The 27,076-nt window shown below is 33.1% G+C and overlaps 3 protein-coding genes across 6 annotated transcripts in view; 1 reads left to right on the top strand and 2 right to left on the bottom strand.

The window, feature by feature from the left end:
- LOC134272223 (mitochondrial inner membrane protease subunit 2-like) overlaps window positions 1-19,593 on the top strand; it is a 29,085-nt gene extending 9,492 nt beyond the window's left edge. The window contains exons 4-8 of one of the 2 annotated variants that reach the window (XM_062754483.1): window positions 13,517-13,582; window positions 15,972-16,019; window positions 17,800-17,902; window positions 18,880-18,997; window positions 19,240-19,375. In XM_062754483.1, coding sequence (XP_062610467.1) covers window positions 13,517-13,582; window positions 15,972-16,019; window positions 17,800-17,902; window positions 18,880-18,975 — 313 coding nt within the window. In that variant the 3' untranslated portion in view covers window positions 18,976-18,997; window positions 19,240-19,375. Of the gene's footprint in view, window positions 1-13,516; window positions 13,583-15,971; window positions 16,020-17,799; window positions 17,903-18,879; window positions 18,998-19,239 lie in introns of both variants that reach the window. The other variant, XM_062754474.1, reaches the window with a different exon arrangement.
- On the bottom strand, window positions 394-10,469 carry LOC134272206 (leucine-rich repeat neuronal protein 1-like). Of its 2 annotated transcripts, none has more exons than XM_062754455.1 (2): window positions 10,093-10,469; window positions 394-3,280 (listed from the first exon to the last, which is right to left on the bottom strand). In XM_062754455.1, the coding sequence occupies exon 2, from the start codon at window positions 2,719-2,721 to the stop codon at window positions 571-573; it is 2,151 nt and encodes a 716-aa protein (XP_062610439.1). In that variant the 5' UTR covers window positions 2,722-3,280; window positions 10,093-10,469; the 3' UTR covers window positions 394-570. The 2 variants fall into 2 exon arrangements, with proteins under 2 accessions (XP_062610439.1, XP_062610447.1); XM_062754463.1 differs by lacking the exon at window positions 10,093-10,469 and adding an exon at window positions 3,472-3,845.
- A 3,872-nt stretch (window positions 19,594-23,465) lies between the features above and the next one.
- Window positions 23,466-26,583, bottom strand: LOC134272192 (uncharacterized). Of its 2 annotated transcripts, XR_009993146.1 has the most exons (3): window positions 26,355-26,583; window positions 24,581-25,719; window positions 23,466-23,787 (listed from the first exon to the last, which is right to left on the bottom strand). XR_009993146.1 is itself a non-coding variant. In XM_062754444.1 (2 exons), exon 2 carries the CDS (start codon window positions 25,524-25,526, stop codon window positions 24,702-24,704), a length of 825 nt encoding a protein of 274 aa, XP_062610428.1. In that variant the 5' UTR covers window positions 25,527-25,719; window positions 26,355-26,583; the 3' UTR covers window positions 24,528-24,701. The 2 variants fall into 2 exon arrangements, 1 of the variants encoding a protein (XP_062610428.1); XM_062754444.1 differs by lacking the exon at window positions 23,466-23,787 and having other exon boundaries at window positions 24,528-25,719.
- Between the last annotated feature and the right edge of the window lie 493 nt (window positions 26,584-27,076).

Below are 27,076 nucleotides of genomic sequence, written 5' to 3'. Positions count from 1 at the left end.
ATTAGGCAAATTCCAATCTACTGCAATTAATTTTATACCAGTTGAAAAGCATCATTTTTGACATCTAAGGGATATCGTATCAAATCGTTCTCTTTTTTCTCTAATATGCATCTCTCTGAATAGTTGCTTCCTTTTTCCTCTCTCTTTAATCTAAGATTGTGAATATATAACACCATGATTTTCAAAGTGGAATATGAGAGAAAGCATACAAAAACCCCCATATTACCACAAACAAAATTATATAAAATAAAAATACACACCCACAATAAAAAAAAAACCTCCTTTGGTAATAAACAATGGGGGAATGAAATGGCCAAAGTCAGAACCAAAAGAAACAAAGTATATATTACATATTTATTGTAAAGGATTTATTTCAAATTTTTTATTAAAAAAAAGACAGAAAAAAATGCCCTAACATATACACTTGAACACACATTTTTATAATACTTTGATTTTCAGTTTTTAGTAAAACATTTTCATTGCCATTGTAAAACTTTGTATATTGTATCATTTTGAATTTGACAATCGCGATAAAATTTGCCATTGTTGTCATATAGCACCTGTTGGAAGCTAATCCTGTGATTGAATCAGCGATGTGCGGGAAGAGCATGCTGCGGGAGTTGTCTGCCCTTGATACATTGATTCTAAGGGAATTACGTCCATAAGACTCTCTGTGTCGTTACTGTACAGCGGCTCTAGGTAGTCTTTTCTCTTACCCACACGACGTATCACAAACACACAACATCCCAGAACCAACAACATGAAGATTGACGTCACAACACCAATCACCATTTTAGAATTTATGTGCGTTATTCCCATCTCATTGAAATCGAGATCATTGGTGGTTATGTTTGTGCAATGAACAGTATACAATTCTGTTTCAAATACGTACACAATACAGAACATATAGGTCGTTAAAGGGGTCAGATTGGTAAAGGTATAGCGGAACTGTCTAAGTCTTCTATCTAATGGAATGATTTGAAATTTGTCAGGTCTGTCCGACTGTCTATAATGGATCTCGTAACCTGTCATGGACCATTGATTGCGAGTTCCGTTCCATGATATTGTTATGAAGTTTCCAGCCACGAATTCTGGAGAAATCCGGACAGGCTTATTGTTGATAGTTACGTATGTCGATCTCACGTCAAATCCGGATGGACTCTGAGCTTGACAGGAATAAGTTCCTGTATCTGTTTCATATAAATATTTTAGAATAAATGTCGAATTATTATGAATTTTATATCGACCTGATTGTAAATTTTCTTTGCGAAGAATCGTTTTGTTGGGTAATCGCCAACTTATTTGGGGAAAAGGTAACCCCATGGTGTAACATTCCAGATGAAGCTCTTCTCCAATGCTGAGATTGTAATGGTTTTTAAAAAGAGGAATTAAAATGGGTGCACAGGTGAAATTGAGATCCGATAAAGGCAAATCTCGCAGCAGTTTGCCCTTCTTATTTGAAGGTGCACTACACTTAAGCATGGAGTCCCCAAATAGTACAGATCTATATGTCCTATTTGCTTTTTCCTTGAGATTTTCCTGTTTTATCCACATTGCATTACAGTCACACACTAGTTCATTGTTGTATAGGTGTAGCGTTTTTAGTGCTGGAAGGCTGTCTTTTAAGATGGAAGACACACTTCCTAACTTGTTGTTATGGAGATACAAATTTTTCAGTCGTGCACAATTGGTGAAAGTTTGAGGATCTATATAGACGAGTTCACTATTATCGTGAAGTTGTAGAGTCACCAAATGTTTAAGATTTGAAAATGATTCTTTTTCAATAACTTTTAGTTCGGGCATGTAACTCATTGTCAACATTGTCAGATTCACAGAATGAAAGGCATGATATGGAATACGTAGAATGGGGTTCTTGTCAAAGTAAAGGTACTGTAGCAATGGAAGATCATGGAGTTCCTGGGTTGGAATGGTTTGAAGTTGGTTATTTGTCAGATCCAAAATCCTCAGGTGCGATAGTCCATTAAATGCGCCAGAATCGATGTGCGAAATCCTGTTTTCATCAAGCTTCATTGTAAAGAGGCCAGAAAGCATTTCGAACACATTAGCTTTAAGGCGGCCAATTAAATTGTTAGACAGAAAAAGCCAGCCGAGGCTCGGCATGCTGATAAACCACTGAGGAGACAAATAACGCAGGCGATTTCCCTGAAGGTGGAGTTTTTTCAGATAATTCAATCCGCCAAAGGTATGGGGCTCAATGGAGTACAGCTGATTGTTTGAAAGGTCGAGTACTTCCAAGAACATCATACCACTGAATGCACCATTCTGTAGATACGATATGCTATTATTCTGAATGATAAGTTGTCGGAGAGCTGTTAGCTTGTGAATCTGTCTGTCAAGCGTTTTTAAATTGTTGAAAGAAATATCCAAAAATCTTAAATTTTTCAATGGTAATTTCAAGCTGAGACGTACTAAATGGCAGTGAGATAGATCCAAGATTTGTACATCTAATGGAACATTTTCTGGAAATACATTGTTCACAAAGTCTGCTCCAATACATACCACAGTCTTGTTGAAAAAACTCCTGTATTTTGGGTAATCCATCATTTTACACGTACAATTTTCCGGACATAATCCAGATGCCCAGTTTGAATCTCTGTCCTTTGTTGCATCGCTTTTGAAGGTAACAATGTGTGAAAACAAAAAATTCATGACAAGAAAACTGAAAAGTTGAACAGACAAGTCTATTCCCACTTTCAGCATGTCGCCTCTTTAAACCTCATGTTTAAGTGTTCCATTGAATATGAATCTTTCTATCAGTCACATACACATTGTGCAGATTCATTTTTGTTAATTAAGGCATAATGAATTCCAGAACAGGAAGCTAATTGGAAGACAATGATTAGCAACAGTAAAATACTTCAGATCGAGTCACTTCCAGCAGCATGTAGAACATTTTATCCAGTTCTGAATCAATCAAATCAATCCTTAAGGAAATGGAAAAATGAGCAGACGGATTGCAATTTTTTTTTATTTTCATTGAAAAATATTAGATAATTTGTCCAGAAATTGCATTCCTTGGAAAGCATTCAACATGCTTTTCACTGCTGAAGAAATGTTGACAAATCCGTCTGCTCACAGAAATCTGTACATTTTATGTTAGACTCCTTTGTCTTGCAGGCTCTCTCTTTGTAATTTTAACCCACTCCCAGCAGTGGTTTGAATGTTTTGTTACCCTGAGATGCTAATGTAATAACATGTTCCTTTCAAACAGCATCAAGGGGTACTTTAGTGCTTGCCGATTCCAAGAGCTTCTACGCATCTGAAATCCAAAATAAAGTAGATACATATCATTAACTTAATTTCCAAAATATTTCACCCTCTTGTAAATAATGTAGCTTAGGAATCAAATAAGTTCCAAGGTTACACAATTAAAAGCACATTAATTTCCAGAGTCAAGAGAGATATTTTTTCCATGTTAGATATTCCTTGATAATCTATTTCCCCTCTTACCCCTTCTAGTAGTTGAGGGAGGAATGATTTGAGAAATGGTCCCAGATTTGATGGGTGCTTTATTCGAGTGTTTTATAGTGACGAGCATTAAGTAAAGAACTGGAGAGTATAACGGGCTATGCCAGTTTGGTCCTCTTCCTCTATACACGATCAATAATTGGCCAAAGTTTCTCGGTACTCCATTATGATGGAGAATTATGCCAAATCTCCTTCAACAAGCATATAGTATTTCTCAACAACCTTCTAAACTACCAGTAAATGTTCTAATGCTTGTTCAAAATGGGTTGCTTTATGCAACAAAATTTTGATTACCAAAAGGAGGCAAAAGTTTAGTTCAATCAATGTTTTTGAGTGTTTTCCTCTCTGGTTCCATCACTGTATTTCTGTAAATTGTTTGGAAAGTAAGAGGACATTACTAAGATTAATTTACAAGCACATTAAGCAATTTAAAACTGATCTGAATGTAACAGATCAAGTTAGAATTTTTTTTTTGCCAAACATGAATACAGCATGTATATAAAGAAAGTTACACATATTCCAATATGTTAGTTTTGAAAGGATTGTATTAATTAGTTATATATATTACAAGCTTATTGGGACCTGGCCTTGACAAATTCAAGATTGACCTTTTCCACACCAAAAAACCAACTGTAATAAATACATGTAAATACACCCCCACCTACCCCCAAAATGATTTTAGTAAAAAGAAAAGAATTAGATTGAATGTGCACTTCATAAATTTATAAACTAGCTATATAATAACTTAAAAACAAAATACTGAGAGAAAAGCAATTTCATCCATCACACTGATCACTAGGAAATTAAGTTAACCATGAGAGCGACTTCAAAAGTATTTCCCCCTTTCTTTTCTTTTCATTATCAATCGTTTAAATTTTAACTTAGTTGATTATGGCAAAAATATTTCTTTATTGCTGATTATGAAAGCTAGTATTTAGAATTTTCAGTATATATTCATAGTAAGACTTTGATTCATTGATATAAAGTATTGAAGGGATGAATGTAAAATAATGTCCCAATTTCATCATCACATGGTATTGTGAGAAATAGAGTTAAACAGAACCTTTGTGTTATCAACTATATGCTTAAAAAATTACCCATTCTTTTTACAATTTCTTAACTTTTTACATGAATTAATCCTTAGACCAGAAGTTCTATCTCAAGTTTTATCCAACAGTGAAATCAGTCTGTGTAAAAAATAGCAAATTGTTCTGGGAGATAGAGAGATATAGTGTTTTTTATGGAGTTGGATCAATAGCGAATTTCTATTGATGACACATAGATAAGGCTTCTCGCGATTGTGTTAATTTAGTTACAAGATTTCTTGAAAACTCCTGAGCCAAAAAACCCCTTCGTTGACAGCTAGCAATGGTGGTAATTTTTGCCTAATCATGAATACGCAAGAGATTCTTCACATGCTCGCAACATCATGGTCAATACAACCATGCAGACTTTTGCTTTTGGCTGTGAGAGAAATGTTTTACGGGATAGATCTAAATGAGTAATCTTTTCGGAGGAGTAATTCTTTTTTGGTCAAAGCTTCAAGATCTGAATTTCTAAAAAAATTTGTATATTCATCTGAAGGAAGGAATCAAAGCTTAATTGACCTAGTGTAGAGAAAAAGGAAAAGATAATGGAATTTTAACTCAAAAGAGATTGAATTTTCAGAGTATGCCATACAAAATATTGAATATTATACATGTACCGGGTATTGAAAGAGATCAGATGTATCCCATTTTACATATGAGAAATTGAAATCATAAGAGGCAGTTTTTAAAAGACATCTGAATTATGCCATACTCTATAATTTTAAAGGGAAACAAGACTATACATAGATCATAATTGTGACAATCTAGAACAAGAGCAATAAAAATTTATCTATGATCGGTTTCACTAAAAATCCAGCATCCACCCATAAATCAAGCGGTGAATTATTTGTAGAGATTAACTCAATTATCCCAGATTATCTGGATGTAGAAGACAAAGAGATCTGATGGTTGTGTCTGATTAACGCAGGGTTTAATGATGGCCGATTCTTAGATAGGGCATGTCCTTAACAATCATTATACACCTTCATCCTTATAACTCATTGATTCATCGTACTGAAAAAAATTGTTATTATTGAACATTTGATATGAATGCCGAGCAGAAATACTGTGGCCTTATTTTTATGAATATTCACATTTTTCGTTGATGGATATTGAATTTCTGAGTGATGTATTTGTGATAAGGGACATAAAATTTTATGAGATGGGGGTAATTGTACTCAGGGTCATTGATTATACTATTTACTGTTTATCCCAAATATTTAAAAATGGAATGGGGGTAAAATTTTACATTTAGTTTTAAAAACTAGGAAAGATTTTTTTTTCAGTTTTTCAGTACAGTATGTAGTATATGTTTTTATCAGTATGTGTTATATACATTTTAGGGAAATCTTACAGCACTGCAGACATACATTTCTTATGTCAAGGCAACATTAAATTACATGTTCAAGTTCTATTGATACAAAAATATCCAAAAATAAATCCATACTTATCAATCAAAAAAAAAAAAAAATTACCAAAAATACAAAAAATAGATAAATTCAGTATCAATGCACTGTATTGATATATGGCTCATTAATAATTTATTTTTTGTTTAATTAAATTTTCTTTAATGATAACTAAGGACTTTAATATTTTGGATATTTTTGGGTCTTAAAACAATAAAAGCATCACAAATATTGAAACATAATTTGAAAAAAAAAAACGAAGAAATATTTGCAAATATGAAATGAATGACTTTTTATTATCCTTATTTATTTTGATCAAGAATTCTCAATCCTGAAAAAAAAAATATATGTTTCAATTACGTAATAACTATATACTATGAGCAACCAGTCACTGAGCAGAAACATTGTAGTTTGCAGTAAATATAACAACGTGACCTTGTTGTGTTGCAGTGCACCACTAGAAAATGATTATAGCTGTCATTCAATATTTATAACAGGCAAGAAATGAAGTTTCTACTTGGTGCACATGATCAAAATTGCATAGTAAAATTCTCCCGTAAATTTCTCCTCTGTTTACGCTCTAGTAGCAGTGCACTTTTGATGTTGACTGGTTGTTGCAGTAAGTTAATGGTGCATTCATGTAATGTTTTCTGCAACATCATAAGATGCACATTCAACCATAGTGATAATAATTTCCTTTGAATGCTAGTATTTTGATTTAAAACAATAAATAAATAAAAATACACTAATTATTTGCATAAGGTTTAGCAGGATATGTAGACTTTAGTAATTGTTTGCCAACTTGTTAAATGAATTCAATTGTCCAGTGATCATCAGCATGTCAGACATCTTGTGCTAAATGCAGAAATCAAATTTGATAATTAATTGAAATCTAAATTTTGAGAAAATAAGGAGGGAATCAAATTTGTTTCAAATAATTAATTGAAATCTTTCAAATTTTGCAACAGTCAACATTGCTTGATGACGGGTGGTATTCCAAAAAATAGCGACTGCGCAGAATTTATGCGCGCAAGGTTCACTGTTATACGTATTTGTATAAAACATTCAGTATAATATTAATAATAAATATTGCATGTACAGTGGACCCTCATTTATCCGGACGCTTTGGTTCCCAGTCAATTTGTCCGGATATGTGAAGCATCCGGATATCTGAATCACCAGTTAAACAAGACAAAGTAACATTTAAAAATTTCGTCCCGATGAAAAATGTTATATCTGTTTCAAATGTAGTTGAGTGTAACATTGAAATTTTCATGGAAAACCATTGTCATCCTCGGCTGCGCCTCGGTTGACAGTGGTTTTCTTGGGGTGAAAATTTTCAATGTTACACTCAACTACATGCAATATTTATATAATGTTTCATCAAGAAACATCTGACAAATCTTGCATCAATTCACCACTATGAATCTTGATTCAGAAATTGTTTCCTTTTATAGAATTTAATTAATATAAATCCTAATAGACTGGTTGGATTTGCATAATGACTGTACTTAATAATCTTTAAATGTAATAAGAAATTGTGAAGAATTCTTTCCAGATACAATAATTGTTTTACACCACATTATTCAGCCTGCAGTTTATCATCTTTATAGAGAATAAAATACTAATCTAGATTTTGTATGGCCAAGCAATTCTGGTTGGTATGTGTTATAAAAATTTTTTAGTTCTTTAAATTTTGCTTGGTTTATAAAGAATAATTTCTAACTGTCTAGACTTGCATCAGACTCCAGCATTATAATTTTGGCATGCCATTAATTTATTTCAAAACTCAGAACTGCTTGCAGATTTTGGTTGCTGTGCAAGCTAGCCTTCTTTAAATCTGTTCCTCTCATACCAATTCTCCGACATCAAAAGATATAAATAAACTCCCTTCCTCATTAATTACTAGTATGAAAATCAATTTATCTGCTCTAGGAAATCCTGTAACTAACAGAGTTATTTAGCTTAAAGGTAGCTAGTGGACAGATCTCCAATTAATTTCTTTTGTCCGAATGCTTCTGGCCGGAATTAGTGCATTTGCTAACCTGAAATCCATAATATTGAGTCTCGTGTAATGATGCTGACTAAGTGACCAGTACTGAGGGTATTTTAATTATGGACAAACTCCGGAGGCCGTTAATTTGGCTGTTTGTAAAGTTGATTTCTTTCTTTGTTAATCATCCCACTGTTATGGATTTCTTTGGATTTATTCGGATTGCAAGCTGAGTAAACAAACCAGGCATGGAAGAGGCATAATGTCTATTTGAATTCCACCTGCTTTTTTGAAAGAAGTCCAAATTAGTCAGAAAAAAATCGATTCATTTTGCTGCATTCGTCATAATAACCCCTCCATTACACAATTTTGGGTGTCCATTTCATTTCATCTAGCAATCTCAATATAATGGTAACTTTAATGTTCTGCATTAAATTACTATTGGATATAAATCTCTTCAACAGTTAAACATATTGATAGACATCATTTAGTCATATTACTATCAGCATTCTGTTGCCAATTATGAATATTAACTTTGAAGTTAAAATCATCATTAAAAAGTATACATTATGGCAACCTTGCCCTTTTTTTCCTGGTATTAGTATGACATAACAGGGTCCCATACCAATGATTATATAGAAGCGACTTAGATGGTAAGCCCTGGAAAATGTTGACTTTCTCTTGGAAATAGCCCGGTATTCCCGTGCCATATTGAGAATTAATTACACCAATTAGAGCCTAGATTACAAAAGCAAATATTTTTCTGATTGATTTTCCCTATTGATTGGACAGTAACTGATATTGATATTTCAGACGATGTATTTGACAGAAGTTTGAAAGACAGTGTTTGGGATGTTTACTTCAACATGACCTGGTTTTATACAATAATGCCTCGTTTCTGCAATACACATCACAAATGGCCTCTTTATGAATTTTGTTTAGATTTCTTTTAAGGGGAAATATTATAATTTTGATATTAAATGCATTAAGCACAATATTGGAAGTTAATGTAGTAAGTGATACAAGTCCTCTTTCAAACAAACAAAACACAGTTTTGTATCTTCGTAAAAAAAACTTTTCTAATACAATGTATATACAATGTATAAAACAAGAATTTGCCTTTGCAGCAAAGCCTCCAGCTTCATTTGCTATTTGAATAAAGCATTAATTGCTTACAGTTAATTAGCCTAATTACAAAGAATAAATGCATAAGTAAAATGTCTTGTTAACTGTGAGTTACGTCAATACCTTACGTAGTAGTTAGAAATTAGGTTACGTTAATAAGTTAAATACCAATCAAAAGAATTTTATGCTGAGTTTCTCAACATATTTTTTTTTTCTATTTGCCACCACAATGCACATGGGACAAAATCTGTTACTAGGTACTATTCAATTTCACACTAGTGTTAATGAATAATAGAATCAATAGCTGTGATGAAAATAAAACACATCCTCTCTAAAAACACAGATGGTCACCTATTTGCCGAATGTTTAAACAAGCTATAATCATGATGCAAATTTAAGTTGAGGAAAAACATTTGGCAAACACACCATGTAGCTCCTACAGGGTCAAACAAGCACAGTTTTCTTCAATTTAATTATGCATCTTCAAAGTTCTCTGAAGTTTAAACATTGTAAATATTTCATTATCTTTAACACGGGCTAAAAACAGAATTTTGTATATTTGGTTAGATAAAGCATTAAAACAATTTAAAATATATATATATTTTTTTTTTTTTAAATGAAACACAGAAAATCAGCATGACAGTAAAAAAAATAATACTTTTTTGGATTAAAAATTGACTTTGTTATTATTTCATTGAAAAGGTTTACAGTGGAGTTTTTAGTCAAATCTAATTTGTATCATGCCCTATATGTCAATTATTATATTCTGATAAGAAAACAGGTGGCAGTGTTTGAAAAAAGGTCTGAAATTTATTTTCTTTATAATTCATTGTCTGCACACAAACATTTTATTGATAATTAAAAAAATAGTTTTATAAGTGCATGCAATCACTTTAATACTCAAAAGATGATCATTAAAAATACAAATTATAATTAATAAATTTAAAATAAGAATTTTAGATCAAGTTTAAGCCATTTCCTTTTTTCTTACCTATTATTTAAGATTGTCCTCATTTTTTACATGGATAATTCTTTTGTTCAATTGATCCTGTAAACTTTAATCAGCTCTTACATTAAGCACCTGCAAAGCATCACACATCACCAAAAAAAATGCACAATTCAAAGAGCCGCAAAACTCAGTGCATCTGTAAATATGAATTGCGGAAACATTGTGGTTTTGTGAGGAGGAATTCTCGTGTTGCTAGCAGAGATAATGTTCATATAGGAATCAATTTAACGGCACACAACATAATCTCAGCCCCGCACTAGAAGTTAAAACAATGAGTGCACGTAATAGCCCATCTGTGTTGCACAGTATCAGGCAGGGTGTATTGATCTGATAATGTGAGGGGGAACATTTTAAAATTAGTTCACACGAAGGAATGCAGGTACAAAAACTTATATCCTTGCCTCTCAGAGGGTTAAAAACATGGATCTTTAATGTCCTCAAAATGATTTTTGAAAAATTAGATCCCTTCTTGAGTGCTTTATTTAATTAGCATAAAATTAATGAATTAAAGTATTGGGAAGAGCCTGTAAATCTATATCCTCAGCTGAAAGATGACAGAGTTTGAACTCAAATATGATAAATGATACTGCATAGTTTGAAGGGGAAAGAATGTTATCTGCACCTTCACATTTCAGATGTAACTTCTGAAAAAGCACCTGTAACTGATATGATCACAGTTGAGTTATTTGAAGTTTTTATATAATTTCTAAAATGCTTATTTTACTTGAGTATTTAGAGTAGATAACTCTCCTGTAGAGATGTATATGTCATGTTTTATTTAATTAGTTTAAAAGATGATGACTATTGTAATTGAGGGCAAATTTGAATTCAACACTTTTTATCAGGAATTGTAAAAAAAAATAGTGAATTCTTAAGGAGGCCACCTGATTAAATCACTCAGCTATGACTTATTGCCACCTGCTTTTCTCAATTATTGTTATCTGGTTTTTTTTTTAAATATATATAATTGTGACATATATATGTTTTGATGGTATCATCCATAAAATTTCAAAAATTCTCTGCTTCTCTCCTGAACCACTGAATAATTATTTTCTTTCAAATTTTTATATAGCATATCTTTGGGTATTAAGTGGAACAATTTAAAGTTAGGATTTTTACCCCCCCCCCCCCCATTTCCTCATCCTCCTAGGACCTAAGGAGTGCATGGGGACAAAACTTAAAACAGTATCTAAAAAATATCTTGTTTTACCCCTCCAAAGTAGTTAAATTGTTCGCTTGATTAACAGGTGAATGAAAATTGAGCTCTCGACCAAAAATTATAAAATTTTCGCACCGGGGTAGGGCTCTTAAATGTTAGGATGGGGCTTTATTGATTATAGATAGCAAAAATGTATAATTGTTGAAATATTTGTACTTTATAATTATAAAAGTTAATATATAAACACATGATTATGAATTGATCAAAAGCACCTCTTCCAAATTCTCAAATTCATGGCCCATGGATCAAGTGTTAATTTAGGTAATAGAATGGGATTCCATTGATCATTATAATAAACATGCATCATGGTATAATGGTGCAAGAGTACATCTTTCTAAATAATCGTAAAATACTGATTAAACAGTTGCAAACATCCTGTTATACCATATCCATTTTCAATTAGACAATTGAAAAGTTTTGTTGAACATTTTTAATTAGATTAATACAGTACCTGAAAAAAAGTTTAGTTTATTGAGTATATAGTGTCTGGAGAATGTGACTTTGCAATGACAGTTGGACATAGATTCACAGTTGACTTTAAGGTTACATTTACAATGTCATGTGAATGCAGTGGCTGCAGCACTACTGTTAATTTTAAGCAAGCTAGTTTCTGAAAAACAAAACATCCAAGCACACCTAAGCCAGAGATGAATCGTGCAGTTGCAGATTCTGCGTAGTGTTGTTCTAAGTGCAGTGTTGATGAATCACACAGTAGTTGGCGTGACATAATTGTGATTGTAAGGGAGATAAATCTGATATTTATAGTCTAATTATAACAGGAGTCGGCAGCAATTATATTATCTGATGAAACAATGCTTATGTCCTTATAATTTTTCTCTGTCCTGGTAATTTTTTTATGCGCCTGGATCGATAGATCCCGGGCGTATATATTGTTTTTGTCCTGTCTGTTTGTCTGTTTATCTGTTTGTCTTTCTGTCTGTTGTCAACTTTAACCTTCGCCATAACTTTTGAACAATAAGAGATAGGGACTTCATATTTGGTATGCATACTCCAATAATAATGACATCAAGGTCAATGACCTTGTGAGTATATGCTAAAAATAGCTTTTTCCACTGTTTGTCATAACTTTTTAACCATAGGAGATAGGGACTTCATATTTGGTATGCATACTCCACTAATAAAGTCCTTTCAAACGACGACAAGGTCAATGATCTTGTGACCTTGACTGTGACCTATATGCTAAAAATAGCTTTTTACACTTTTTGCGATAACTTTTGAACCATAGGAGACAGCTAGGGACTTCATATATGGGATGCATACTCCACCGATTAAGTTCTTTCAAATGACACCATGGTCAATGTCCTTGACTGTGACCAATATGCTAAAAATAGATTTTTTGAACTTTGTTGCCGCCGGGCGCTTAGTGTTTCACAAACACATCTTGTTAATCATCTGATGATTTTCCCCTTAATTAATTTCACAGTACTTTTTTATCATTGTTATTGCTGTCTCCAGTACATAAAATTATTTGAATTATTCATATTTCACCAATTTACTTGGACTGTCCAAAGCAGTTCTCTGTCTGTCTGTATGTGTTCAGCTTGGTACAAGATTTTAAATCTGTGACTTAATTTATCTCCATAGATTTTGAATTTGTGATCAATATAGCAGCACTATGCTTTTTTTTTGTTCTATTTGTTCATTTTCAACCTGAAGTGCAGAAATTCTAGATAGCATCAAGATGCTGAACGATTGATTTTTTTTTATCACTGAATTCTTGTTTACTTTTTGGCACTTCAACATCTGAGTTAAACTTGCTTTATTAGCCTTTTAACATGTTGTTGCACACACACAATTTCTGAGTTGAGGCCTACTGTGCAAGCAGCCTGTTAAAATTATGAAGGAAAAATAATTAGTAAATGTTCCTTTTATGATATTGATTTTCTGTTGTTTTAAAGAAACCATGCAGCCTTATCTGTGACTAAAGTTGATATTGTAAAATTCTAGAGCTGTTAACTACTACAAATAATTTATTTAATGCCTAACAGATTTATTAAAATTCACTTTATCCAAGTAAAATGTGTACATAAAATAACTGAATTAATATTTCTGAAAGTCAGCAATGAGTTCTATGTAATTATTTTTATGCCCTATTGATAAATTTAACTGTAAAAACCTTAAATTTTTACTTCTAGACGTATTACTAAAATTCTGTATCTTTTACAGGTCTCCAAGACATCCAGAGAGGTACCTTATAAAGAGAATTGTTGGCCTGGAAGGTGATATTGTAAAGTAGGTATACAATTGTATACATGTACATATTTTGGGCCATGAAGAACTCAAGTGTGATGACTACATGTTTTGGCCCAAAAGGTGAAGTTAGAAAAACAAGAGGCCCACAGGCCTTATAGGTCATCTGAGTATCATGTAACAACTTTCAAACAATTAAAATTGGTTCGTGTTGTATCCCAGAGGCCATGAAATTCACAATTCACAATTTTGAAAGAGGCACCATTGCTTACCATAATTATAAACTGAGCATGCTTACTCTATTTACTTAATACCCAGAAGAAGATCAGAGTAACAAAGAGAAAATGCACTTCCACTTAATAACCAGTTGTGCAGCTCACCAAAAAGGAACCACTGACCCTGGGGCCATATATTTTAAAATTCTGCAAATTTTATCAGAAAATGGTTGATTAATACTAAAGAGCAGATTTCAAAGCATTAGTTTATTTTCAGCCTATGTAACCCCCAACCCCTACGCCCCCCCCCCCCCCACCCCACCCAGGGGGCATAAAAATAACCATTTTGCTAGATGCACCTTTCTTCATCATAAATATATATATATTTGGATCATTGGCATAAAACCCAGGAGCAAAGGAATAGATTTTCAAGGAATTAATGCATTTTCTCTATAGAGCCCCACCCTAATACCAGAAACCCTGACCCTGGGGCCATAAATTTCACAATTTTGGAAGTGGCACTCTTGCTCATCATAACTATGTACTTAGTTAGTTTATTTAATACCCAGAAGCAGAGAAGAAGATTTTCAAAGAAATAATGCATTTTCACTGTATAATCTATATAGCCCCGCCCTAGCATTAGAACCCTTGATACTTGGGCCGTGAATATCACAATTTTGGTAGAGGACTCAATGCTCATTACATTCATGCCAACACTTTGCCTGTTTGATGTTCAGGAGTAAAGAAGAAGATTTTTAAATATTGCAATAATTTTGGTGGTTTTGGCCCCAACCCTCAGGCCCCAGGGGGGAAGGGACTATGAAATAGTTCCCCTTCACCCATAAATGCTGTATACCAAATTTGGTTGATATTGGTTCAGTGGTTTCAAAGAAGAAGCTGAAAATGTTCAAATGTTAACACACGACGGATGACGCACGACGGATAACAACGGATGAAAACGGATAGCAATAGGTCACCTGAGTTACTCAGGTGACCTAAAAATGATGCAATTATGTGTCAACTTCAATTTCTAAAACAGAGTAAAACTTTATTTTTCTCTTTTAAGGTAGTATGTACGATGGCCGATAGGGGCTGTCAATTTACACTAATGTTATGTGTGTAACATGTACAGCATTTTCAATGACTCAATGACAAGTTAAACTTGAAACAAAAAGTGTGCAAAGTGTACAGCATCATTGCAAAATTTCATGTACACTCTACACCAACTTTTGTGTAAAGTGTTCAGAAAAGTTTCACGTATACTCTACATCTAAAGGCGGTATCGAGTAACAAAACAAAGAAAAATTCTTTTTCTTTCCCTTTTTTCTTCCCCCACATTGGTACCTCTTCAAGAGTACGAGACTTGAACGTAAAAAAAAAATGCCGCCAAGATATTTTGGTAAGTTGAATTGAATAAGCACAAAGAATTATTTATAACTGCATTTTTGATAATTAGACATGCGTCTCTTACATATAGAGATTGAATACTGTAAACCGACTTTTATTCACGTGCGAGATATTTTGGTAAGTTGAATTGAATAAGCACAAAGAATTATTTATAACTGCATTTTTGATAATTAGACATGCGTCTCTTACATATAGAGATTGAACATTGTAAAACGTGCGAGAAATTTTCGCGAAGTTCATGAGGGCCTTGTCTTTGCGAATATATCTGCCGCGAACTGGTCCTTAAAGTTGTTGTGTCTCTTTCAACAAATCCCATAAAGGCTCGATTGTGAAAATTAATCGTCGCGAACTACTTTAACTGTGGTAAATCGCGAAATAAAGTCGTTGTGAATAAAAGTTGGTTTACAGTATCTTTTTCTCCTATTTTAATTGGTTCGTATAATTATTTCTGTTTCAAGATACGCACATGTTTCTCAGATTTGCAATAAGCTTATGCAGAATATGAGACACTAAATTGACTTTTTTTCTTTTTGCTTTGTCTGTCATTATCTGTCCTGCATTGACATTTAAACATTTCTTTGGAAAGACCGAGCCAATATCAACAAATTTTGGCTTACAGCATCCTCAGGTAGGTATGTTCAAAACATGACCCACAGGGGGAGAATTGGAGCCATGATTATTAACCATTTAAGTTTTTATGACCAGAAGTATGTTTTTATCCTGCAAATAATGGTCTTTGACTGAAACTTCGCTAAAATTAGTTTTGAGCTTAATCCTGAGCTAATTAATTAAATCATTTTTATTTTCAGAATTCCAGAAAACACAAAAATCAACAAACGCTGGGATAATCCAGAAGGGTGGGTACCTTTATTCACTTTCTAAATGTGCAAGCTTATTAGCAATTAAAAAGTTTGTTGTGTGTACATGCAATTTTAGATAAATGGTAAAGTATTGATATATTTTATTAACCCCCCCCCCCCCCCCCCCCCCCCCCCCCCCCTCCATTGATATTGTCTTCTGAAAAGAGCAATTCATCACCAACATTTTTTGACACTTTTTCTCAAATGTGTGTTTATAGCTATAAATCAAAGTACTCAGAAGTACAGAGAGCTGGGCTCATTTACAGAGTAGAATGGATTTCTTACATGAATCACGTTTATATTCTGATGAAAAAATTATTTAAAACTATCAATATAAATGATAAGACACTGGCAGTGAGTTTTGCAATCCTAATACCACGGTCCGATTTTGTCAGAATCAAAATTAATCTGGTACCGCAGCTGAATGTAAACAAACAGGCCAGTCTGGTTCTCTCTCCTGCTTTACCTCGTGTAGAGAACTACGGTAAAACTGATTATCAAAAATCCTTACGCTAATGTACTATGTTCTTTGACTTATGAAGTTTTCAAAGTCATTACTACTAATATTTATTTTTTATAGAAAAAAAATTCGTTTTATTTTTGTTGCTTTATTTAGCGTTTGTATTATCTCAAAAGCGGCTGAGAGTAAGAACTATATTTTTGCACGTAACTTTAAAATGGCGACTATGTGGTCAACATCCTGCCTTGAACAGGATCACATAAGCAGGCAATTGCTCTCTGAGCAATAAGCCCGGCTAAAAAGCTCTAACTGTTTCAAAAAAAATATTCCAGATACATGTATAGTAAAACAGGGTTATGGCGAAACATGCTTATAATGAATTAATGCTTATAGCGAAGTGATTTTCATTCCATGCAACTTTAATATTTGTTATAAACTTAACAAATATTACAACAAATTACAGTCATAGTTTAACTAAAACAAAATCATCCATCCCTGGCACTTGTTGTTTGTACTTTCTTACACAATTTCAAATTTTCAAACTGCATTTGAATGACCCTTGGGCCAGGCATGTCCCATATTAGAAGATTTCTGGTTTAAATATATAATTTGTATTTCTTGAACTTTATAAAGTTATTGTGCAATATAAATATAATCTTGACCGGGATATAATTATAAAACAATGTCATTTCGTAAAATATGGATGTGACAAAAACTAAATTAGCAGAAAAAAAAGAAATGTAAAATTCTCAAATGCAGAACAATATTTTGCGCATTTAATTACTTTTTTTCAAATCTGCTGCTTTATAGTGTGCTAAGAGTTTTTTATATCTTCAAGATAGAAGATTTGTTCATGTTTTTTTTTTTTAATTTTGTCAAACAGTTGTGTACTGTAACAATGGAGCCTCATTTATCCGGACGCTTTGGTTCCTAGTCAATTTGTCCAGATATGTGAAGCGTCCGGATACCTGAATCACCAGTTAAACAAAACAATATAGGCTAAGCATTTAAAAATTCTGTCACGATGAAAAAGCGTCCGGATGCTGAAGCATTCGCATAGCCGGGTTCCAGATATCTTAAGGTCCACTGTATAACATATATGATGAAAACTGTACAATATTATGAGGGTTTTTAAATCTTAGCTTTAAATTTCCAAAATCATGAGTCATGGTTATCAAAGTGTCTAAGGTCATACTCAGATCGAGCCTTAATTTATTTCACATTCAAACACATTACATTGTAACTATTTCACTTCAGTTCTATTAATATTTGAGGAACCTGCTTCAACATTAATATAATACTTTGATTTATGTTTAGGGTAGTGAATTACACAAAAAGGACAATACAGATCCCTCAAGGTCACTGCTGGGTGGAGGGGGATAATGCAAGAATGAGTGAAGATAGCAACAAATTTGGACCAGTAAGTATACATTTAACAATAAGATTAAATATTCCTCTTTCTTTAAAATGATATTAAATACAGACATGGTTCAGTGATGTAGTATATTCCATGTGTTGGCAAGAAAATGAGCAACATAAACAGGGGCAGGTAATTCATTTCTGTGCTTAAAACTAGGACCAATAGAAAGCTCTAACAACATGACATATAAATTCCAGCAAAAAATTAAAATAGTATTAATATTATCCAAGTAATCTTAGTTCATTCCCAAGTTTCAATCAGCCCTTACTGAACCAGACTTGCATGGATGGTGCATCTAATGATGGACATTATGTGACCTGCTTTGGATGTTACATTTTACCTATATTTTACATCTGACCGAATAATATTCAATCGTGACATCCCTTTACCAAATAAATATGATTTTTATCATACTTCCAGATTCGCTTCAGATGTTGAGCCTTATTGACATTTTCAAGTTGAGTGACCGGGGTAATGTTTTTGAACTAGCTTTAAAATGAATTTGGCATGTTATCGTAAAAAAAAAATTGCATATATAATGCATCTAAGGATGAAAACTTCCAGATTTGCTTTGGATGTTGGAACTGATAGACATAATGATTGATAAGTGAATAGGTTTAGGTTACCTGGTAAAGGTTTTGGAGCAGGTCCATTTTTAATAACTTTAAATCTTAATTTTAAAACAAACTTGCATGGATGTTGATCTTGAGATGCATAATTACTAGAAAGCTATATGATGTGAGCTTTGCTTTACATGAACATTAGCATTAAACAAAAAATTAATGTATGCTTGATTTTCAATTATATTGGCTCTTTACTCAACGGGGAGATGAGCCTTGTAATCTTTAATTGTTTGTACGAGTCTAATAAATCATCTTCCTGTTTATCCATGTGTCTGTTCATATTCTGATGTGGTTTTCTCAGTAACTACTTATTTAAATGCTTGAAAATTTAGCACATCTTTTTTTCATTATCAGGATCTAGTGGGTTTAGGAAATGTAGTAGCTAAAGCCACACACATTGTCTGGCCTTTGGAAAGATGGACAAAACTTGGATCCACCACACAAAATTAAGGAGGCTCCATGGTCAAGAAAGGTTTCTTAAGTGAAATATTTGAATTGTTTATTTCTTAGCAGTAGGAATTGAAAAAATGAAATAAAATTTATTAAATATTTTACTACTGAAAAGATTGATTCCCTCAAGGAATTTTCGTTTTGGGATCAAAGTTTGTAAATAGCCTGAAAATAATGACCATTGGGCTCTCTTAAGATAACCAATGATTTCTTTTACATACATTTATCAAAATAACAATATCATCCCTTTCCCTGTATTTTCAGATCTCGTTAGGACTTATCACAGCCAAAGCAACACACGTGGTATGGCCGCCTCATCGCAGGAAACGTTTGGAGTCCATTGAGGCACCACCAGAACGCGTCATCAAAGAATGCCAACGGCTGAATATATAAGGACCTCTATGTTTTAAAATACAAACTGTGATTTAACTAATTTTTATAAATGTTATTATTTTGTGTGGTAACGTGTGCAAGATATTTGTAATGTTGATTTTTGTGTGTTATTTGTGAGATGACTTATGTACATGTGTTAAGAGAATTATGTTGCTCTTAGTATGTGATATTAAAATATTTAGAACTATAACAAACGCTCCTCTTGTTCATTTAAATGCATCCATGTTCTGTAACAAGGCATATTGTGTATACGGTAATTATAGTTCAGTTATACTCAGATGTAGTTCGTTTTTATGCAAGATTTTAAGCTCAAAAGGCTTATAAGAAGTTTTTTTTTGTCCAATGTTTTTCCAACATTTGTCTGTCAACATCTATTACTATTCCATTAATCCTAAGTTATACTGCTATTTGGAAAACTGTAGCCAATATTTACACAAACATTTACTTATATTTGCATATGTAAGAAGGATTCATAGTTTTTCACAAATGTGTCACAATCTAGATCTACAGCATCTTTTGAAACAGTGTTTGCTGTACATGTAATGTATATAGGGTTATTGTACTGTATACAGGGTCATTTTGGCTCCTAGTCATTTTCACCCTTTTGCACTCTGGAATAATTTTGACCAGTATCATTCTGTTTTAGAAAAATTTTGGTGTAATTTGAATTCGCCCAATCATGAAGAAAGGGGCGAAAACAAAATGAGGGCAAAAATTTCCCAGTATCCAGTACATGTATTAATATGTAAGGGAAGTTATCATAAATTGTCTTTAATCTAAGAAAAATAAAATATTTGAGTATTATTATACTCAAACAATGAGTACAGTAATGGTATCAGTGGTCAAATGACCCTTAGTTAAATGTGTCAAAATTTGAAGAATGGAAAGGCTGTGGGTTTTTTCATAAAATGTCTTACTATATAAGCACACACTATTGAAAACAAATGAAAAGGGAGGTAATAAACAGTTTTCAGTCTTATTAATTCATACAAAGTATACAAATCAGGAGCAGGGCAAATATGGATCTCTTAACGATGTTCGATACTGATATTTAAAGTCTTAAACTTTTTTTGCCAAGTATATTTTTTGTTTCTACATACATAGCTTAATTAAAATTTTTAAAAAAAAATGGGGGTCAATATGCTTCTTTTGGTGCTACAGTACATTTATTATGACCTTTTTGCTCTGAAATGTTTCTTAATCAAAAATTAAATTTTTGACGTTTTTCCTCCAATATTTTTATCCAGTCAAAGCATGAAACGAAATATACTCTTAGTTTGTTTAAAAAAAAAAGGCACTTTGAAATTGTGACGAAAAAATTTCAAATTGCTTGGCATAATCAATTATTTGACCTTTCTGCAATAATAAAATGTTATTTTTCCGGCATTGAAATTTAATAAGCCAGAAAAATTATTTTAAAGTCTTAAACTTTTTCTGATTTTAAGCAAATAGGTCAAAGTTATCTTGAATATTTAGAAAAGAACATCAAAGTGGGGGTATATGATGTAAATTTTCAGATATTACTAAAAAAGTGTCAATTTTACATTAAAATTGACTAAATTTTTTCCTGGGTTTTCAGAATATATTTACTTTATTTGTCACACTTTGTTGAAAGAATTCATAAGAAATAATTTAATAGATATTTCAGAACCAGCATAACACATTTCACTGCAAAAATCAGCTTTTTGTGCAACCAACATGGAACAACTGGAATCCAAAATTAAAAGTACTGTTATAGTTCAAAAGGGGAAAACCTGATCATTTTGGTCTATAAAACCTTCCGCCACAAAATATAGTCCCTAGCTTAATTCTACTTGATTGAAATTTAAGCGCGGTTTTTAGCTCTACTGGTCAGAGACCAGAAGAGCTTATGCGATAGTAATGCGTCCGTCCGTCTGTCTGTCTGTCCGTCTGTAAACAATTTTTCAAAACGCTACTCCTCCTACAGTTTTGGTCTGATTTCAATATGACTTGGCACACAAGTAGACTACACTAAGATACATAGAATAGTGCATCGGTTTTTAATTTCGATGAACGGTGTTGCCATGGTTACTAAAAATAGAATTTTCTGTGAAAATCCTTTAAAACGCTACTCCTTCTACAGTTTTGGTCTGATTTTAATATAACTTGGCACACAAGTAGACTACACTAAGATACATAGAATAGTGCATCGGTTTTCAATTTCGATGAGCGGTGTTGCCACTGTTACTAAAAATAGAATTTTCTGTGAAATTCTTTTGAAACACTACTCCTTCTACAGTTTTGGTCTGATTTCAATATAACTTGGCACACAAGTAGACTTCACTAAGATACATAGAATAATGCATCGGTTTTTGATTTCGATGAACGGTATTGCCATGGTTACTAAAAATAGAATTTTCTGTGAAATTCCTTTAAAATGCTACTCCTTTTACAGTTTTGGTCTGATTTTAATATAACTTGGCACACAAGTAGACTACACTAAGATACATAGAATAGTGCATCGGTTTTTAATTTCGATGAGCGGTGTTGCCATTGTTACTAAAAATAGAATTTTCGGTGAAATTCTTTTGAAACACTACTCCTTCTACAGTTTTGGTCTGATTTCAATATAACTTGGCACACAAGTAGACTTCACTAAGATGCATAGAATAGTGCATCGGTTTTTGATTTCGATGAACGGTGTTGCCATGGTTACTAAAAATAGAATTTTCTGTGAAAATCCTTTAAAACGCTACTCCTTCTACAGTTTTGGTCTGATTTCAGTATAACTTGGCACACAAGTAGACCACACTAAGATACATAGAATAGTGCATCAGTTTTTGATTTCGATGAACGGTGTTACCATGGTTACTAAAAATATAATTATCTGTGAAATTCCTTTAACACGCTACTCCTTCTACAGTTTTAGTTTGATTTCGAAATAAGTTGGCACACAAGTAGACTACACAAAGATACATAGAATAGTGAAATGGTTTTTGATAAGTACAAACCAGTAGAGCTACAGTCTCGACAGAGACTTCTGGTTTTTATTTTTCATTGAATATAGTTTAATTTGCATTGTAGAATTCGGATTAAATGTTAGAACTTAAAAATGATGCAGAAATTTATAAATAATGGACATGACCAAAATCCACGCAAAATCTCAGGATCCAACGTCCTTAAACATCAGAGTGTGTATATATAGTATGAAAAAGTCAGTCAACAGTTTACTTAATGATAGAGTGTCATCAATTTGCTAATGATGTTGACGTCTTTAAATGAGATTGTTGTTCTTGTTTCATCCACTTGTTTGTCAATAGCTTCCCTCATTTTAGAAACCTCAAAGTAGATCATGCTCTTGCTCCAAATCAACTCAAAGACGTAAATCCCATATGTAAGTGATAAGGGTACATAGCTACATAAGTAAGGGAAGCTGATTGAAAATCTGAAGTCAAGTTGTCAGGTATCCATTAACATCTTTTAAGAGTAAAAATCAAAATATGATGCATTCAAATTTTACCCATGAAAATTCCGACAGATTGTTGGAAGACCTGGTCTCTAACAAGAGGCCTATTGGCCATAATTTGCACCTCAGCACATTGGAAGTTTTAAAAATCACAAATTAGTTTTGTATTGAACAGTTTCAAGGGGGGTTGAAGCTCCTGGGGATACTTCAATATCAATATGACTTCGCTTATTTCTATTTTTCTATAAACACCCCTCTGTAAAAATATGGTCCCCCATTGTATTATTGAGTTTTTTAAAGAAATTCTCCGAAACTTTGATCCCCCACTGTGACCCTGTTTTATCCCCTCACAATTTGTAGAAAAGGGGATCTTTTTTTGTGTCAACATCTACTGTGATACAGGACATTGGTTTACGCATCCATAGGACTGGTCTTTACATCACATTGTGAGATTCGAACCCATTACATGTACTTAATGATCAACTCTTTATTCTGTGACTATACAGTAGACACTAGCTAGCACTGTGCCACGAAGGCAATTACATGTAGTGATAAATATAAGTGCATATCGCTACTTAATGCTATATAAGATCAAAGCATTTTAGACATAAAAAAAAGTCAGCTAAATGATCCAACATTTTTTTTTATTGGTAATTGAAAATTCATCAAAGAAATCATATTTAAGTAATACTTCCGTTCAAGTTTTTCAACAATTTTATGTCTTAAATATCATGAATATGTAAAAAGTTGTCATAAGGACTTCAAAAGAATTATTTTTAAGGATTGTCAATTAATTCCATCAAACGTGAAATCAAGCAGATAATAAAATTATATCCAATCTTATATCATCATAACAATGAAAAATCATTTCATTGACGTTACAAATTGCTTTGGCAACTAATATTATATATTATATCGTAACTTGCTGTTGATGTAAATTGCAATTGGCTACATTTTCCCTATCTACTCTGCTAACTTGAAAGATAAAATAACTTGTGTTCTCAATAAAATTATAACTTTTAGGGTCAGGTCGAGGGTCCTTATTTCACTATGTTGAACTTACAAGGGGGTAATTAATTGTTTTATTATACCGATATATATTGAAAAGTATGAATTTCTAGCCGTTATCAATTCTTTCTTTGATCGGGATCGGGATTCGCTACAGACCAGATAGCGAAATTGTTTACATTGACGTCTGCAAGTTGTGTAAGTTTTTGCATCATGATTTACTGATTAAAACAATATTTAGTTGATAGCGACATACATTGTTATAGCTAACGATTACTATACACAAAATCTAACACAGAATTCAACTCATTAAAGAACCGCCTCTACATTCTTTTGAACTGAATTGTAACGATTGAAACGATTATATTCATTTCATAATAATGTATTTTTAACGTTAAAATTTTACCGTATTCTGTATCCAAATGCAAAACAGACTATGCACAATTTCAAAAACATGTTTTTTTTCGAATAATTATTTTTTTATGCATTAACTTTACTCAAAAACGAATTTTTGATTAAGCGGTCATTTTTAGCGGTCATTAAAAATTATGACCGGGTCATTATATCCCACGTGCAATGATTCCTAGGTCAGTATTGTGTAAACGGTACCATTTGGAGTCATTGTTGAGTTTTAAAGTTTTCTTACCAGCCAATCAAATTCGAGTATTATCAATAGAGGTATAATTATATCGTAACTTGCTGTTGATGTAAACACATGGTAAATTGCAATTGGCTACATTTTCCCTATCTACTCTGCTAACTTGAAAGATAAATAACTTGTGTTCTCAATAAAATTATAACTTACATAATCATGATAATGAAACAATTTTGTTTACAAAATAGAGCCATATAATGACAGCCTATACACACGAATAAATATAGATATATACAAAGATGTTTATTCCAAATATTTAATTTTCTTAACTTTTCCTCTCAACTCAGCAACAAACAAATTATTTTTATACACACATAAACCATACGGTATCCATAGATCACAGTTATCTATGTAACAGATAAACTGTCCGTCCTGGTCTAGGATGTGGATACAGTTGTTATTAAAGTCTGCTGTCAGGATCTGACTCTGGCTGTCTGTCGTGATGCCAAAGGGTTTAAATGGTTTGTTCTTTGTGGTAGAAGGATGGCCGGTGTATCTAAATCGGAGTTTTCCAGCCTGGTTGACCACCACTACAGCACCAGCTCCACAGTCAGCCACACAGATATCCAGGTTTCTGTTCTCACTGATGTATTTAATATAGCCATTTTCTGAATACAGAGGTTTATCCTCCTCATCAAACTGGATTGTTTGTTTCTTTGTGGAGCCTGAGTAACAGACAACTTTGGATTGTGTTTTATCATCACTGAACATGGTAACCAGGAGATCACCAGAGGAGGTGATACAGATATTACTAGGTGACCAGTCCCATAGACTGATCATCTCCTCTGTCTGTCCATTCTTTACTTTATTCACAGTCTTTCTTGTCCCATCAGAGTACACTAGACCTCCATCACCTGTCACTGCTATATCACATGGCCAATCACGTGATTTTATTTTATCTGTTTTTATTAGTATACCTTGAATATTGAAGCATTTCATATCACTGACTTCTCCACTTGTCCAGATTTCTTCTTCACTGAGACAGGTAACATTGCGGAGTTTTTCATACCCAGTATTTATAGTAGTGATATGTTCTGGTTCTTCCAGTATTATCTGTTTGGTTGACATATCTGGTTTCTTCAGTTTGTAACAATTTTCTTCTCTTGTCGTGGATAAAGGTTCAAGAGATCCAAACAACTTATTATCAGTCTGTTCCCTCTCTACTGGTTTTGGATTAAAACCTGAAGTGAGACCTGAAATTTTGGAGGAAGTTTACTGAATTCTTTGTTTCTGGAGTTGTATTCTATGGTCATAGACACTTCTAGAAATAAAAAGAATATGTGATAATGAAATTCATCGACCATTTAATAAAATTATTTCTTTCGGTCTAAAGCTTACTGTAAACTTGGTCATAAAATGAAATATTATACATTTATTGCATGATAGTGAGGGAAATATGAAGACTTATTCAGCCAAGAAAATCATATTCCCCGAGGGCTTCGCCCGAGGGGAATATGATATTTCTTGGCTGAATAAGTCTTCATGTTTCCCGAACATTCATGCAATGAATTGTTTATTATACCGAAACAAGCAAAGCCTTTGAAATAAACATAAACTTTCAAATTCGGCACCGCTCTCAAATTCACTTTCATTCTTAACGTAAAGAACTTGTACTATAAAACCCATTGTTCAACACATTGTCATCAGTTTTGTGACGTCAACCAGGCTATTGTGACGTCTACTACTCTCGGGAGTTTTCGTTCAACGAAAGAGAACTATATTGCGGGAAAATTCACTAGGTGTTCCGAAGAGGTGGAATATGATGAAAAGCGTGCCGACGACGGGAAATATGAAGTTTTACGGCCCGATCACGTGATAACCTAGAACCAATCAGATAACGCGTTGTGTAGAATATTTATAATGAGGTATAATAATATAGTATATTTTAACGTTAACTTTCGATGACCGGGAGCCAGTCAAAGCACGTACCCCTAATAAAAGCGTCCCGGTCAAAGCTTCCCTTAATTTTAGTCAAAGCGTCCACTGAGTTTGGTCAAAGCGCCCCCTAAAATATTTTGATATGAAAATACTGCCCTCAAATATTGGTCAAAGCGTCCTCTGATTTTGGTCAAAGCGCCCCCTAAAATATTTTTATAGAAAAATACCGCCCCAAATATTGGTCAAAGCGTCCCCTGATGTTGGTTAAAGCTGAGAGATTGGGTTTGGATTTCCGATGACCTTGTCAGCTTCGTCGAGAAATATGCAAACCGAAAGTAAATTTGTGTAAAGATATTTTAATTCCCATCACATAAAACTTACCTCAGTCGTTAACAATCGGAATCAGATGTGGGGAGACATTTGTCTTTTCTCCTGTATTCATATTCTTTTAATATTATAGGCCTAACTTATGCATACACGTCATTAATCGTCGGGTGGCGCTGCGGTAGGCCTATTATATTCAAAGTTTGTAACATGTCGCGCTCCGTGCCAACTGCCACAATGACATACTTTGAACTAATCTCTGTTAGAGATTAACTTGGCACTTTAAAGTTTTTTTTGGTCAATTTTCTGACAATAGAGTTATCTTTCTTGTCACTTTAACATGCTTGCAGGCGTGGATCCAGGAATCTTTTCCAAGGGTGGGGGGTCCGCCCTTGTCAAAACTCCCCAGAAATTTC

Source organism: Saccostrea cucullata, unplaced genomic scaffold (assembly GCF_032062105.1).
Source record: "Saccostrea cucullata isolate Sc308-1 unplaced genomic scaffold, CSIRO_AGI_Scuc_v1 ctg696, whole genome shotgun sequence".
In the NCBI taxonomy this organism is placed as follows: Eukaryota; Metazoa; Mollusca; class Bivalvia; order Ostreida; family Ostreidae; genus Saccostrea; species Saccostrea cuccullata.
The sequence above is the reverse complement of the archived record's forward strand: the minus strand, read 5'-3'. Positions and strand labels throughout refer to the sequence as shown.